This window comes from Eubalaena glacialis, chromosome 12 (assembly GCF_028564815.1).
Source record: "Eubalaena glacialis isolate mEubGla1 chromosome 12, mEubGla1.1.hap2.+ XY, whole genome shotgun sequence".
NCBI classification, from domain to species: Eukaryota; Metazoa; Chordata; class Mammalia; order Artiodactyla; family Balaenidae; genus Eubalaena; species Eubalaena glacialis.
This window is the reverse complement of record NC_083727.1, coordinates 2,833,204-2,850,034: the sequence shown is the minus strand read 5'-3', so window position 1 is coordinate 2,850,034 and position 16,831 is coordinate 2,833,204. Positions and strand designations below refer to the sequence as shown.

Below are 16,831 nucleotides of genomic sequence, written 5' to 3'. Positions count from 1 at the left end.
CTGCCTTGGAAACCAGGAGCCCAGGCCCGAAGCTCCCTTACCCGCCTCATGTTTCCAGCATCTTGGGAAGCAAGTACGGCTAATGGTCTGGGTTGGCATTACTTAGGACAAGTGGCAAGCTGGATTTGCAAGTACAGACACAATGCTCTGCATGAAAGGTACTGGAGGACTAGGTCACATCCTGCAAAAGACGGACGTGTGCGCTTGCGGTTGAGTTAGCGGGACGTCTCCCGAGACATCGCACAGCCGGGGAGACGGGACTGCGTTCCCGACCCGGGCAAAGGATGGCCGTTTGCCTGCAGCCCTTTATAAATGACTGGGGTTTCCCAAGTCGGGCCCCGGCTGTCACACAGCCCTCTGGGCAACCCTCGGCCTGGGCCACGCTCCACCACCCCCGTGAGACCGGGGGGCCAGGGGACTGACGCACACGGGGTCTCGCTGTTTGCTATGGGGGTGGGTGGGCTCTGACCCGGAGTCTCGTGTCTCGGTCCGGCATCCACGAGACTGCGGCAGGTAACCTGTCAGCTTCTGAGAAAGCAAAGCCCCAAAGCATCACAGTTCCTGAATCTCGTCCCTCTGTGAACCACACACAGGCTGAAACGTGTGGCCAGATCTTCGCTGGCCAGGCAGACAGAGTGACGGGCCCCGCGAAGATGTCACGTGCTGGTCCCGGGGCAAAGGGGAGCTGAGGTGGCAGGTGGAATTCAGGTTGCTAGCCAGCTGGCCTTACAGTAGGGAGCGTGTCCTGGGTGCTCCAGGTGGGTGACAGATGTGAGGGCCGTAGCTTCGGCCCCTGCGGCTGGCTCTGAGGCTGGAGGGAGGGACCAGGAGCCTCCAGACACTGGAAGAGGGCTGGAAAAGGTCTCCCCTGGAGCCCCCAGAAGGAATGCAGCCCTGCCCACACCCTGATTTCACCCCATGGGACCCATCTCGGACTTGTGACCTCCAGAAATATCACGTAACAAATTGTTCAGCACCACCAGGTTAAGGGAACTTATCACAGTGGCAATAGAAGATAACACACATTGGATATAAGAGATGCTTTCTCCAATTCAATCTCTTCCAGGTGGCGTTTTCTGAGCATGCTCTGGGGCAGCAGGAGAAAGAATTCCTTGGGCGTTATTGTTGGCCCTGAAATTCAACACTGCTCCTGCACCGTGAGGCTGTAGGATCTCGGGAAGATCCCTCAGCTGCTGGGGAAGCAGCCCCCAACACGATGGCAGAGATGTGTGCGTGGGGGGGGCCCACCGGCTGACACACGCAGGTTAGGAACTGACCAAAAGGGAAGAAGAGATTAGGTTGCAGAGCTCACGACCAACAGCGTAGCTTCTTGTTTTATTTCTGTACGAAGAAAAGATGGGCGTGAGGCGGCAGGTGGTACACCCAGGAGAGACCGCGGGGATGGCGCCCAGCAGCCCACCCGGGCCACCTGCTTCGCTACCAACACGACCATCCCGTCTCCTGCAGGGCTGCACGGGGAGCGGACACACACACACGTGCTCACACGTGCACACGCACACACACACACGCGCATCACACAACGCACTTGGGCACGCGCTTACACACCCACACGTGCATGCACGCGCGCCCCCGTGCACGCACAGCTCTCAGGGTGGGGGGACGGCTGTGCCGCCCGCCCCCACGAAGAGGCCAGCTGGTGGCAGCAGAGGCTGGGAGCAGCCGGAAGGCGGTGCAAGGGGAGGGGGAGGGCCTGGTAAGAAGCTCACCTGCAGGCTGTTATTCGTGACAGTATAGAAAGTCCAATATCACAGTTATGCTAGAAAAATATTACACTTCATAAAACCCATGTTTATTAAAAAAATCTATTCAGAAAGTCTGGAAAGCGTAATAAATATCGTAGAGTGGCCGCCCATCTCCAACATAAAATATAAAGCGTGAACACGAGAGTCCCCTGTAAACACGGACACGGGCAGGGACACAAAGTGCTGGCGGTGTCCTCGGGGGAGGGCGGGCTCGGCTGCAGCTGGCGGGTCCCTTCCCGGTGACGCCCTGAGCCTGCGGGTGGCTTCTCCTCGTCACTCAGGACCTGCGGCGTCCTTTCCATTCTAGAATCCCACGGCTCTTGGAGCAGTGAGGGCCACCAAACCACGTGGGAGAGAACAAGTGCAGATCAGATTCCTCCTGTGCTGGAGGGACCCAGTGAAGCAAGGTCACCACCCCAGAGCGGCGCTGGGTCACGCCATTAATGAGCAGGACTGGCTCGCATCGGAGCCATGACCACTCAGAGCCCTGACAGCCTTCCACACAGCGACACACACGCGGGTAGTTTGAAACCACGACCGACTGCCCCTGGGGAACAAGTGAGATCTCGCTCTTGCCCAGTGTGACGTGGGGGGCAGCATCGGGCAAAGCTCTCCCTCCGGGGGGCGTCAGGTGTTTCTCTTAAAGTGGGCGGGCACTGGGGTGGATGAGACTATAGTGGGAGCCACGGAAGGGACCGGCAGGGCCACAGGCCTGAGACCCCGGGCTCGGGTTTATCACAACCAAGTCTGTGGTTCTGGTGATCCAGAGGGGGTCTGACTCTACAGGAGGGCAGGGCAGCCAGTTAACTTGCTGGGATGTCACACCACATGTGCAAATCCCGCAAGGCCTTGCGTGAATGGTGGAGGTGCCCCGTACAGGTGAATAACGCGGTGATCGCACCTTCATTCACATACCGACTGCCGGTTAGGAAGCCCAGCCACTGGCTACTTAAGACTTAAGCCAGTTCAATTAAAAATAGGCTCTCAGCTTCTCTAGGCTGCCTCTCTGCAGAAGGGTTTCAAGTACCACTTTGTTTTGGAGAAGGGTGAGGGAGTGGAGGTATCTTAGGGCATTCGAGTTGGCTCAGCAGAGCCGGGGGCGCCCCTGCCACGGGCGGGGTCCGGTGCGGGGCGAGTCCCGGGATCCCCGCGGGGTTCTGAACGGTCAGAACTGAGGCTGCACACGTAAGGGGGCTGGTGTGACACACAGAGAACACGCGCTGGCCGCTCTCCCAGCCGTGCTTCATCTCTGTCTCTCCGTTCTGTCCGCTTCCATCACAACACACAGACTTCAAGCAAACCGACAACGTGCCAACAAGCCCAGGACAGAGGCCCAGGAGGCTGATGGGCCGGCCGTTGCCTGTGCGGCAAACACAAGATACAAGGGCCACTGTCGATTTCTGGGAGGGCAAAATCTGTGACCTGGGACTACCCAGGTTTTCCTAAGTTTCTAATAACAGACAAAATAGTTCTGACCTAAAACAAAACTGTTGTGGGTGGAAGTCTTTTGAGCCTTGGGAAAAAGCACTTTCTATTGAGAAACAGGAGAAGTGCCCAAGAGGGCTTTGTGGGAAAACAGGTACATGAATCTGTCCCCACCTTTTTATTCCTTGTGGTTCTGAGGAAAAAAAAAAAAATGGCTCACGGGATAATTAAAGCTTCTGCGATACGCTTATATTTTCAGGTCTGAAAACCATTAGACCGAGCTAGGGAGCTATTTTTTAGAAGGCGGCATTGTTTTTGTTTTTGTCGGTCGAGTTGGGTACCAGTGTGAGTTGAAATGGAGGGACTTTGAAAAATTGTCTTCTTGGTGAAAACCCGGCTGAGACCAACAGGAGCTCCCCCTCCCCCCGAGGGCAGGGGGTGCCCAGCGATGCTGGCCAGTCACAGCTCGGTGGGCAAGGGCCCTCCGGTCAGCCGGCCGGTGGCCCCCTGGCTCGGGGCCGGCTGGGAGGACACAGGCCTCTGTCCTCCAGGCCCCGGCGGTGGCTCGCCCTGCATCACACCCACTCCTGTGTTCACACGCCCCAGGGGAAACATCAAATAGCCCTGACATGTCAGGTGAGGACAGACCTGTGCAACAGAAATACAAAGCACGCCACAAAAGCACAGCTTCCACAAAGGGCGCCCCTGCTCTCGGCAACACATCCTCCGCTCCCCTCTGGCCCCGGGCGGGGGTCAGGGGTCTCCAGGGGAACCAAGAAGGGACCGACGGGAGGCAACCCAACTGAGGGCTCCCACGGGCCACACACTTTCCATGAAAGGGGAAAGCCAGCGCTCAGGGAAGCCCAGGCCCTCTCGGAAGCTCGGGGCGGCTGCGGCGACCCTTGAGCCGGGGTGGGAGTGAGAATCAGTCGCTCCTGCAGCCCCGGTCCTCAGGAGAACGCGAAAACGTGGGCACAAGTTTGGCTGGCTCCCTCCCGGGGACGCGAGCGATTCTCATGAAACGCGGCCACCTAGGCGAAGCTGCTGCCCCCGGTGCTGGGGTGGCCTCACCCCATCAGATGTGCAACAGGAGAGAACATGGGGGCCTCAGTCCCAAGTGGGGGGCAATGAGACAAGGGCTCTTTGGATCATCTGGAGGGACCAGGCGTCTGCTCCTAGGCGCCCTGTGCCCACCGGTCACTCAGCCGTGGGCAAGGGCAGAGGCGCAGAAGCCGGGCCCCCAGGGCTCTGCCGTTAACCGTCACCTTCACACCGTGACACCTGGGCTGTGTGTGCCGGGAATCAGACCAGGGTACTGACTTTATAACTGGAAAACACATCTCTCCACGGAAACACAAGCCATGACTGCGCGAGACCCACGGGCCGGAGGCGCCTCCAGGTGCTTGGCAGGGTCCGCGGCGGAAGGACTCCGTCTGGTGGGCTGGGGGCGGAGATGGCAAGGCTGGCACAGCCCGGCGTCGGGAGGCCACCCGCCCGGATCCTCTCCGGCTGCATGAGAAGGTGCAGGATGAGCGGGCGCCGGGCTCGGCTACAGCCGCGTAGACGTGAGTCTCTTCATGCCCCGGCGCTGGGCCAGGCTGGAGGACAACACAGGCTCCAGCCGCGGGGCCTGGGGGGCTCTGTTCAGAGCGAAGTAGGTGGCGGCCATCGCTCCCTGCAACACAAGGGAGCGGCGGTGACGCGGTGCCGGCCCCCGAGCCGGCCTGGGCCTCGCCGAGCCTGGGCTACGGGAGGCCTTCCTTCAGGACCGCGGAGCACCAGCTCTTAGACATCAGGATGCTGTTCTGAGTGCCGTGTCCACCCGCCCCCCCCGACCCCATCTGTGAACCGTGCGGTGACTTGGGGTAGACGCTTGGGGCTCACGGGGAGCCCCGGGGTGAGGTCCTCCCGGCCCCCGATCTGCTCTGCGGCTGCTGGGTCCCTGGGGTGCCCTCCTGGCAATGGCACCCCAGCTCTGCCCATCTTGAGGATCCAGGACCAACCTGGGTGACTGGGCTCCTCCTGGAGCAGCTCTAAACCTTCGGATGGTCTTGAATGGGCGGCTCCCAGCAGGAGAACCCCAGCCGCTGCACGGCTGGGGGCAGTGCACACCTCCCAGAAGAGGGTCCACCCCTTCTGTGTTAACAGAAGTTGTCACTTATTCAGAGTCTGGCATGTGATCGCATGTATGGGGTGAACCAAGTAACCGTAAATACACCTGGGATGCCTGTCTGGGCCTGTTACTGGTTCCCTTCCGGCACCCTGTGACCCCTGGGGTTAGCTGTGCAGGTATCAGAGCAGCTTTTCCGGAGCCCCGCTCCCACCCTTTTGCCGCGGGGACCGGCGGTCGGTACCTTCACCAAGTGGACGTCTTGTCTGCTGAGCTGGTTTGGGGACAGGTACTCTCTGTTCACCACCCACGGGTGTCTGAGGACTTGAACCGCGGTCAGGCGCTGGTGAGGGTCCACGTGGAGCATCTTGGACACGACATCCTGTGGGGGGAGGGCGGCGGGGGAGGGGAGTGAGCGCTGCTGCTTCTCTGAGCTTCCCAGCAGAAGTCCGCTCCTCCTCCTCGCGGCGAAACCTCACCACCGTGCTGAGAGTGAAGCTCCGCACCTGGGGCCAAACGTCTACCTCCAGGTTTAGACACATGTGAATTTGTTTTTAAAGTTTTAACCATCGTCAACTTGGTGGATCACCCCAGGTTTACACAGTATTAAAGATTTTATGTCTGAAGAGAAATCAAATGTGGAGACGTTCAATAGCGGGTGTAAGTTACTGAAATATTATTTGAGTAAAAACGATAACCTTCCAAAGGGAGAAGCTGAAATAATGACTATCCCACAGATATAAACCAATCATAACAATGTCCTCGGTTACATTTTATCACATATAATACATATTACTATCCTCAAATCCACAAATATTTGCTAAAAATAATCACGAACTGTGGAATTAACAATCTGTTGCCATTACTTGTGTCCAAAGGGGCTCATGTTCCATAGAGGTGATTTTCTTATTTGATTGTAACGTAATAGCAACAAAAACTCCCACAATGGGTTTAAGGACTGAGCTCCACTTTATATTTACATGTGGCAATACATGCAAATGTGTGTACCTACATGTACACACATGTACAATTAGAAACGTGATTGGCGTCTGCATGGAATTCACGAGACTGTCTTCACACGCTTCAGGCACCTGCTCTTGTGAGCCATCAGGGCTGTCCTTGGGGGAAAGAGGGTGAATGTTACAACCCTGTTTTGTAGGTGAAGACGTGATGTGTATAGTTGTTCACCAAGTGTCCAAGGAAGAGCCTCGGCGAGAGTCCGCGCTTTTCCACTAGCCTCCTCGCCTTCCTTTACTGTTCCCATCACATTCCAAAATGAAATGAGATCAGTTAGAGTATCTGTATAACGTGAAGTTGAACCACTCAACAGAATTTGTGGTCATCAACTGCAACAAAGAAATATTATACACTAATACAATATCCTTCTTCTACAGAGAAATACAATGCCTTTTAATATTTGATAACATTAATCTTGGTAACTTCTTGAAACAAATATCTCCTGGAAGGACTGTTCTCCCCATTTCCATGTGTAAAAAATGAAAGCAGGGAGACCTTTATTGACTTGCTCAAGACCTCACAGTAGGGAATTCCCTGGCTGTCCAGTGGTTAGGACGCCGCACTGTCACTGCCGAGGGCAGGGGTTCAGTCTCTGGTTGGGGAACTAAGATCCTGCAAGCTGCGTGGCGAGGCTAAAAAAAAAAAAAAAGCTCATAGTAAAGCAGTGTGTTTTTATACAGTGCATGCAGGAGGCAGATAAAGTATTATAAAAACATACAAATCCGTAGGCTTTGCCTGTTTTCGGAGGATTGGAGGTTTTGTTGTGTGGTGAGCACAGAGCGGGGAAAGGCACAGGGGAATGAGCGAGGGGAAGATATGGCAGGGAAGGAGCAGGGAGAAGTCGGCAAAAGGTCCTGGGAGGCAGCGAAGCCCTCTCCCTGCAGCTGTGACCTTGGTAATGTGTCCTGTACCTGACGAACTCCTTTCCTGCCACCTTTTCCCTGCCCCCCACTCCTGCTTGAAATCACCTCTCAAAGAAACCACCAGCACCCAAGTCCTGGTCTGTGGCTCTACTGTGGGAACCGGAACTAAGACAATTCCCATACTCATTCAAAACAGAGCGGATGGAAGGAGCACTGCGGGTGTCAGGGTGCGACACAGGGGAAGTGCTCACTAAATGCCAGCTGCCATTACCTCCACCACTTCCTCCACCATGACCTTCACCATCTCCTCCACCATGACCTTCACCATCACCTCCACCACTTCCTCCACCATGACCTTCACCATTCCCATCATCTCCATCATTACCTTCACCACCACATCCACCATCTCCTCCACCATGACCTTCACCATCACATCCACCATCACCTCCATCATCTCCTCTGCCATCTCCACCACCCTCTCCACCACCTTCATCACCTCCACCATCACTGTATGAGGTCACACAGAGATGGTAATGGCAGAGCTGGAATCAGAACCCCAGAATTTCTCCTCCTCTGGTCATTTTATAGAAACACAGGAAATAGACTGTTGATGCTGTTTCTTACTGTGGTTGGACTAAAATTTACTATTTGATTAGAGAGGAATTCCAAGTCTGATGGACAGAGAAATAGGGCTGGTCACAAATGGTGCAGCTGCAGAGAAGCCCCAATTCAAAGTATTTTTTAATGACAGAAATACACCCCTGTACCAGAGCTCTACTTGATCAGTCTGTGAACACTCAGGGCAATGATTTTGCAACATCCCTAAAAGTGTGATGGTTAATTTTCTGCGTCAACTTGGTTAGGCCATGGTACCCAGTGTTTGGTCAAACACCCGTCAGTTTTATAATAATTATAAATGGAGTACAATCTTTAAAACTTGTGAATCACTATGTTGTACACCTGAAACTTACATAATCAACTATACTTCAGTGAAAAAAAAGAAAAACAAAACAAAACAAAAAACACTCATCTAGAGAATTCCCTGGTGGTCCAGTGGTTAGGACTCTCCGCTTTCACTGCCGAGGGTGCAGGTTCGATTCCTGGTTGGGGAAGTAAGATCCCACAGGCCGTGTGGTGAGGCCAACACACAGCACCACCCCCCCCAAAAAAAGAACCAATAGTGGTCTAGATGTTTCAGTGAAGGTGACATTAACAATTAAATCTGTCAACTTCTCCATAATGTGCGTGGGCTTCATCCAATCAGTTGAAGGTCTTAAGTGAGAAAAGACTGAAGTCCCCGAGGAAAAGGGAATTCTGCCAGAAGACGGCCTTTGGACGAGAGCTGCAACATCTATTCTTCCCTGAGTCTCCAGGCTTCTGGCCTGCCCTATAGATTTTGGACTTGCCTCCACAATTCCATAAAAATAAATCTCTCATCCTCTGTCTTAGTCTCTCTCTGTCTCTGTCTCTATACATACACATCCTATTGGTTCTGTATCTCTGGAGAACCCTAATACACCAAGACTGTAGAAAATGTGAAAAGTGCTATGAAATATTTTTGCAAAATTTCTTTTTTTTAGCTGTGTGTCTTAAAAACATCTATGAGTATAAAATATCTATATTATTTACACGAGAAGTATCCTCTAGTATTCCTCAAAGATAAAATGGTTACTGCAGAATCTCCATACCTAAGAAGTAAGAGCACTGGGCAATGTACTCACCTTTGCCGCATCAGATATGGAATCCCAGTTCCCCCCGGAAAGGGCGTACTTCCCGCTGCCAATCCTTGCCAAGATATCCTCAGGGGTATCATCTGGTCCGTTTGCAAAAGGGGTAAATCTGTGTGATGAGAGAATTTGTGGTAATGAGCTTCCATTTTATAATCTAAGATAAAGTTCATTTTGCCTCTTTGTTGTAAAAAGAATAATCTTCTCTTTCCCATCATGCCCCAAATCCAGGATTCATGGTAAAGTGTAATTTATTTCTTACTGCTGTGTCTCTTTTCCTTACTCGGCCAGTGAAGAAAGTTCTGTGGACCCAAGGATGAGCCTTTCTGGACCGTTTCTGGCTTCCCTGGTGACAGTGTGGTACAGTGGTTTGCCCGGTGATGCGGTTTCCATGGTGACAGTGTGGCATATAGTGGATGGGAGCCTGGGATTTGAAGTCTGAGAGACCCATGGTCCATCTATTACCAACTCTGGCTTCTCTGACAAATGAATTTTTTGAACCTCAATTGCAAAATGGGCAGAATAATACACTCGCAGGGATCTACAGCAGCGCTACGCACCAACACACACAAAATGCAAACTGTTCTTGCCCTACTGTAAGTGTGTGATAGATGTTTATTGTCACCCCTTCACATAAACCAGGGTGGGTCAGTGTAGCCTCCCCAGAAAGGAAATTATATGTAATTCTAACGCACTTCCTTCAGTGGCAGGGTTTGTACTCCTAGTTTATGTACAGGCAAAGTAAGCACCAGAAGAATCACAAAGTGTGGCACTGGGAAGAAACTGCAGGGCCTCCTTTGTTATTGCATCCCTCAGGGCACGGCCCCAGGCTCACCGGGGCTCCCCCTCCACTGCGACACTAGTCGCTGATTGACTACCTCACTGAGGCCACGCAAAAAGCAGGCCATTCTCAGTCACTCTTGTGATTCACCCGGGAGCAGAGCTAGTGAGGGTGAATCTACGACCCTGAGCCTGGGCTGCCTGCCTCTTCGCTGCTGCTTCCTGGCTCGAGAAGATGTTTGTAAGGAAAGATGCTGTGACCTCTGCAGAGGGTGCGTGATGCAGAGGCGAGAACGTGGACCTGTGGTCAGAGGCTTGGGTTTTTGTTGATGAGCTGAGCTGAGCTGTGGAGCCCCAGTTCCCTAATTCCAGAGACACACTTGACGACAAGGCACGACTTCCTGCCCTTGCTCTCTGGTTGTCCTGCAGGGGCCTCGGGAGACTGAACTCAAGGCCTGTAGGTGTGGGCCCACACCCGTGCACAGGGACAGGCCCACAAGGGCCAGCAGCCTCGGCAGGGGTGCCCTGAGCGCCGACACCCACGTGAGGGTTTGCGTTACCCCGCCAGCATGGTGTACAGCAGGATCCCCAGACTCCAGATGTCACAAGCTGCGTCATAGCCTTGCCGCTTCAGGACCTGCCAGGGGAAAAGCAGACGATGGATAAGCACTTGGCAGGGAAAATTCAAGGTCACAGCATGTTGCTGCGATGGGTCCATAACCCCGGCGGGGGTGGGGGGGATGGCTGGGGATGCAGGGTGACTTCAGTGGGACTGTCGTTTATCGCCGCAAAGCCAACGCTAATTCCGTGCAGTAGGATTCCCCAAAGACCCGCGCACACAGGGAGCCCTGGCTCTTGCCAGATACACGACAGACTGAAAAGGAAACATTTAATTTTTAAGGCAAAAGAATTTTGGGAGTTCCCTGGTGGCCTAGTGGTTAGGATTCTGGGCTTTCACTGCGGTGGCCCAGGTTCAGTCCTTGGTCGGGGAACTGAGATCCTGCAAGCCGTGCGGTGTGGCAAAAACCAAAATCAAACAAAACAAAAACCAAAACAAAACAGAAGAATTTTTTTTACTCTGGTAAAATACACTTAGCATAACATTTCCCATCTTCGCCGTTTTTAGACGTACGGTTGAGTGATACTAGGTACATTCATATTGCTGGGCAGCTGTCAGCATCAACCATCCACACAACTCTTTTCCTTTTGCAAAACTGAAGCTCTGTCCCCAGAAAACAACAACTCCCCCTCCCCTCCCCCCAGCCCCTGGGAACTACCATTTAACTTTCTGTCTCTATGAATGTGCCAACTCTAGGTCCCTCATATAAGAGGAATCACATAATTGTCCTTTTCTTTCTGGCATATCACACTCAACAGTGTCCTCAAGGTTCATCCATGTTGTGGCGTAGGACAGGATTTCCCTCTTTTTTAAGGCTAATATTCCACTGTACCGTCCATCCATCGATGGACACTTGGGTTGTTTCCACCTTTTCGCTGCTGTGAACACGGGTGGACAGATATCTGTTCTTGCCTCTGCTTTCAACTCTTCTGGGTTTGTACCCAGAGGTGGAGTTGCTTGGTCACTTGGTAATTCTGTGTTTGAGTTTCTGAGGACTAGTTAACACGGGAGAGTTTTCAGGCGTCCCAGGATTACACACTTCAGGGGAGGGCAATCCTCTGATACGTTTACAGTTGAATAACAATAAAGAAAGCAGCACAAGCACTCCGGGCGACTGCAGGTTATTGGATTGACATTGACCGTGAAGTCAGGAGAGCCGTGTTCAATTTCCTTAGACACTAGGGCCAGGGTCTTTGTACCTCAGGCGTGGTGCCTGCAGCGTGGTAGGTCACCGAGGCGTGTGAACACACCAAGCGTTCGGTGTTCAAGCCCTTGCGCATGTTCACTAGCTGAGTGATCTTCAAAGTCCCTTCAACACGTGGAGTCTGGTTTTTTCTGAATCTGTGAGGTGTTTGTGGCTAACAGTATCTACCCTGCCCACTCCATGTGGCATAGGAGGATAAAAGCAAAAAATACTGGTACAAGTGCTCAGTAAATGGTAAAGCAATATACCAACGTAAGGTAGTCTCTAATCGCTAAAACCAGTACTATTAACATTAGTAGCGATCAAATAAGGCAACAATACTGCTCAAACAGAACCAGATTGTTCTTAAAGGGGCTACAGGTAGCATCTGGACAGCCTAATGATGGCCCCAGCTGCGTATCCATCCGTATCCTGGCAGGCACGTGGACATCTTCCTTGTGGACCACTGGCCGTGGTCACTTTGTGGACCCCACCTGGGTCAGCTCTCAGCTCACAGACTGGCCACTAGGGGCCAGCATGCCTCTCTCTTAGGACTTTCTGTACCTGTCACTGCACCACCAGGGCCACTCTGGAGCAGCTTCAACCACCAGAAGGATCCACGCAGAACCTAATGTCTGTTTTCATTCCTGACCTCCCCCCCGCAACCCCCCTGCCCCCATCAGCAATGTCAGCCTCTTCCGTTGCCAGTCCTGTTCTCACCAGCATCTCAGGTTTGGTTGCTTTTCTAAAAAGCAAGAAACTGGATTTGTCTTCACAAACACATCAGTGACTTCAGGACCTACCAGAAATGATCCCCAGGAGCCTGAAAAGGGCACAGCACATACGAGATGTGCTGCCGAGGTCTCTGATGCCCTGAGAAGAGGGGGTGGGAGGAAGGTCCCTCAGGATTCACGTGCGTTCTCGTCCGCAAATCTCAGCGGAACCCTGACATTCAATGCCATAGCACCTGACTCGCTTCTGGAGCTTTGGAAAACAATCTGGAGCAAGAACTCTGGCGCCAAGTAAGTCCACGCACGTGCACTCTCTCCTGGTGCAGCTTGGGTAGATTTCTGATCCCAGGTGACCCACTGGCTCCCCTCCTGGTTGTAGGAGAGACTGACGCATTATTTCTCACCGTAACTCCTAACAGACAGGCAGATTTGATCGAAATCGTCTAGAGCACAATAACAATTCTACGTGCAAACCTCACCATTACAAATTTTACGAATAGGAAATAAAGTGATAAAATAACTGTGTTTGAGCAAAAAAAGACCGAAGCTTCTCATTTCTACCCTTTAGAATTACTGCTGACTCCAATACACCAAACTGTGCAGTGACTTTGAAAGTAGGAAAGGGCCGTCTCCCCGCTGGCTCAGTGGTCCTCTCACCTCCGGGGCAACGAAGTTGGCTGTGTAGCAGGGGGTCATCAGCAGCCCATTCTCGGCTCGCAGCTGCTTGGCAAACCCGAAGTCACAGATTCGGATGGATTCAGGGTTTCCAGACTCGTCCATATACAGAATATTGCTCGGCTTCAGGTCCCGATGAACAACCTGGAGAGGCACAAGGAATTACGCCTAAGCTGGGGCCCAGGATGGAGGAGGAGAGAGAAGTGGGGATGCACTCAGGAGATAAGGGTTTATTTGGAGTCGTTTATTCTGGGCAGGTCCTGAGGCAGGAAGCAATCGGCTGGGATGCTCTAATCTCTGTAGGTCCTCCCCCCTCTCTCTCACACTGACACTCAAAAATCGAGGACCCCACCTAAGCCCCTTGGATGGTGAGTGAGTATTTGGATGAATAAATAAGTAAGCATGTGTTCAAGATCAGGGAGGCTCGCTGGGGCCATCACACAGACAGACACTGGTGGTGAGCTCAGTAACATGGATGGAAGATTTCTAAAGATAAACATCTGCTGTGTGATGCCACGTTCCAGTGGGCAGGTGTCGGGCACCCCAGCGGGTGATGCAGACAAGGAGCCTCTGTCATGTGCACATGGCCAGTGGACAGAAATCCGAGAGCTGCATCTGTGCGGAGTGAGCTTCAGGGCGCTCTGAGCACCAAGGACTGGCCGGCGACACCTCAAAGCACAGCGGCTATTCAGCTATTTAGGGCACAAAGCGGTTTCTTCTGAAGGGGACAGAGGCCGATTGTAAGAACATGTGGTGTGCCTGCATATGGCTTGGGGCCCACGTGTCTCATTGTCCTGCTAATACCCAGGGAGAGGACAGACAAGGGAAATTAAAGGGCCACGGCCGGCAGCCGGCCTACAGGGGCTCCGATGGCCGGGAAACAAAAGACTTTGGTTCCAGGTCTATTGCCCCCCTCGTGCAACAGAAGCCAATCTGCAAAACCATCATCTGAAGGGCTGCTTCTACAGTCTGACCGTCCTGGGAAATGACCATCGTGCGGCCCTGGAGGAATGTCCTGGTCAGACGGGGCTGCATTTTAAAAGCTGACAGCCACACGTGCACGGCTGGCCAAAGAAGCACTGCTGCTTCCTGGGAGGTGCTGAGAAGGTGGGGGTCCGGTGCTGAGGGCAAGGGGTCTAGAAGCATGGTGCTGGGTTAGAACCCGGCTGTGCGTGCAGCTTTGGGCGCGATACTCAACCCTTCTGTGCTCTGGTCTCCTCATCTGTGAAATGGGTGTGATCCAGAGTCTAGAACTGCCCAGACGAAGAGCTTAGAGCAGCGCCTGGAACCCTCAGCGGTCACTGTCATTTTATCACCATATTCCTTGGCATTGGTGGAGGAATTCAATTCTAAACAGGGCAATTGATGAACATTCCAAATTTCCCTTTATCAAGCCCAAACTACTTTTTTGCTCTACCTGGTCTCAGTGAATTTAATTTCTTGACCTAGCTCCTGGACACACCGCGTGTGTGCCTAAAATCATTTAGACCCAAGAGGGACGGTTGTGATTCACAAGGAAGACGAGGACACCTGAGTTCCCAGCTCCTGAACCCGTGACTCTCAGCGCCCCCAGGTACTGCTCTTCCTTTGTCCTCCCCTCCCCCACCAGGCGTGGGGCTGCCCGGGGGGCGGGGCCTTACCCCCTGGGAGTGGAGGTAGTCCATGGTCTTGGTGATGGTGCACAGCACGTCGCTGGCCTCCCGCTCCGAGAAGTACCTCTGACGCAGGATACGGTCCAGCAGCTCCCCACCCCGCATCAGCTCCATCACCAGGTACACGAACTTCCCGTCGTCGTAGACCTGGGGGTGGGGCGGGAGAGCACACAGGCCTCAGGGACCTCGCGGGCACCCTCGCGGGCCCGCTGGCCGCTGGGAAAGAGGGGCCGCCCCGGCAGGGGCAGGGGGCGCGTCAGTGCAGAGAGCCTGGAGTCTCAGTGTTCCCCTGGGAGCAGACGCAAGACTTCTGTAGAAAACGAGGGAGGATTTCCTAGGCATGCCAGACGAGGCTCTTCTTGGGGAAAAAACATCTTTAATGATCTGCTGCTGGGCAGGGCATGGGTCAGCAGGGCTGAGAGCTGCGTGGATGGATTCTGCTGCAGCGAACCCTGGTACTGCCCCGCCTCCGGGAGAGCGACGTTCAGACACTGACAACGCGGATGCTGGCCCAGCCCCAGGGGGCAGCTTTCTCCAGGGCTGCGCTTTTCAAACCTTAAGGAGCAGGTTGACAGGCCGGCCGGACCCAGCAGGTCCGGGGTTGGTGGGGAGCCTGACCCTGGGGGCCCTCTACGCGGCTGTGCCCTGTGCGGGGGACAAGCCCTGGGAGTCCGGGAGGAGAGGAGGTAGGAGGGCTGATCTGCTTTTATTTCAGAAAAGCAGTAGATTCTTTAGTCATACTAGCGTTAATCTCCTGAACTTAAAAGACAAACCAAACCAACAAGCTCTGGGTCTCTGTCAGGCCGATGGCCCAGCAGAGGGGCCGCCCAAGTGCTGAGAAGAACCAGAGGGAAATGGAGCAAAGCACCTAACTACGGTGACTTTCTAGCTTCCAAGTCAATGATTTCAGAACAAATCACTAAAACAATCTGGCTGGCACGGAGCTCAATAAACGATGTAAAGTTGATCTTGTTGTATTTACTTCTGAGTTTATGATCAAATGCGCTACTTTCGAGAATGTGCCCAGGGTGACGTCACTCATCCGAAACACAGTCAGAGCTCTTCGGGAGTTTTCAAATTCGCTGATTTCTGTTTGTGGATCTTCGCATACGCACGACAAAGGAAACAGCAAGGGGACTGATCTCGTGCAGGGGAGCTGACTGAGACCCACAGGAATGCAGCTGGGCTTCACTTCAAGCTGTGTTCACACAAGGCCTGTTTCACGCTTTCCTCAGAACTGAATTGGCATTTGGAAGGCCTCTTACTCCAGGCATTTATGGGGCCCGAAGGAAATTGAGGTGGCCCCAGTATTTTGAGGTTTTGGGTTCACGATGCTGGGATCACTCTGGAGTTGGAGAGGAAGACAAGGCTCTCTCCCGTGCCTGACCCCAGAGGCCCAGCCCTAGGCCCCTGTGGATGCTGCCAGGTGCATCCAACTGGCTCCAGTGTGACTGGTCCCTGCTCCGTTCCCCTCTTTCAGGGACAAGGGCCACAGATCGCTCAGTCGGGAAAGCGAAGGGAGCTGGGAGGGGCTCCGGATCTGGAGTCTCAGATCTGGAGCCTGTCTCATGGGCCCCACGCTCTCCATGACAGTGAGGTGAAACACACCTGGATGAGAATCCACACCAGCTCTCTCTCCTCTTTCACACGTGCGCATTATGTGATTTGGGAGGAGTGGGGTGCCATCAATGGGATGTGAATCAACGGCCCGGCAGGTTGGGCTACCCAGCTGCCGGGTGAGCCCGAGGTGTCCGGGCAGCAGCCCCCTCTGGCTCCGAGCTCCTGGGCGCCAGGAGCAGCTGGTGAGCCGAGCAGCCAGCTTGCACCAAATCAACGGTGGCTTCTGGCACCAGCCGGAGAGACACAAAGCGCAAGCGACACCACTGCTGCACGGAGGCGCTTACGTCTTTGAGGGTGATGATGTTGGGGTGCTGGCCGTACCGCAGGAGGATCTCAATCTCTTCTGAGGGGTCCCTTTTGCTCTTATCGATGATCTGAAACAAACAGAGGTGGACGTGAGGCTTCCAGATGGCGCCTGCGTCGGGGACCCTTTCTGCCCCTCCTCCCCTCCGGCTCAAGCTCAACCAAGATAACCCACAACTGCCTAGAAATTCATGGCAATCCTTGCTTTCCCAATAAGCAAAGGAGACTGACATTAAAAAAAGAGAGCACCTGCCTCCAGACACTGATTTTAAGTGATGACAGGGTTGGATGAAGACGGGTGGGTTTGGGGAGCTCACACGGGCACCACTGAAAGCAACAGGTGCTCTGCTACCACTCGCAGCG

The 16,831-nt window shown here is 53.7% G+C and overlaps 1 protein-coding gene across 2 annotated transcripts in view; it reads right to left on the bottom strand.

Moving 5' to 3' along the window:
* Nucleotides 1–1,795: 1,795 nt before the first annotated feature.
* Nucleotides 1,796–16,831, bottom strand: part of RPS6KA2 (ribosomal protein S6 kinase A2) — a 296,626-nt gene continuing 281,590 nt past the window's right edge. For both annotated transcript variants that reach the window (XM_061207550.1, XM_061207549.1), the window contains exons 15-21: nucleotides 16,450–16,539; nucleotides 14,534–14,692; nucleotides 12,876–13,037; nucleotides 10,246–10,322; nucleotides 8,900–9,017; nucleotides 5,543–5,680; nucleotides 1,796–4,863 (exon numbers count right to left, since the gene is read on the bottom strand). In XM_061207550.1, the coding sequence (XP_061063533.1) occupies nucleotides 4,738–4,863; nucleotides 5,543–5,680; nucleotides 8,900–9,017; nucleotides 10,246–10,322; nucleotides 12,876–13,037; nucleotides 14,534–14,692; nucleotides 16,450–16,539 (870 nt within the window). In that variant the 3' untranslated portion in view covers nucleotides 1,796–4,737. The remainder of the gene's footprint in view (nucleotides 4,864–5,542; nucleotides 5,681–8,899; nucleotides 9,018–10,245; nucleotides 10,323–12,875; nucleotides 13,038–14,533; nucleotides 14,693–16,449; nucleotides 16,540–16,831) is intronic.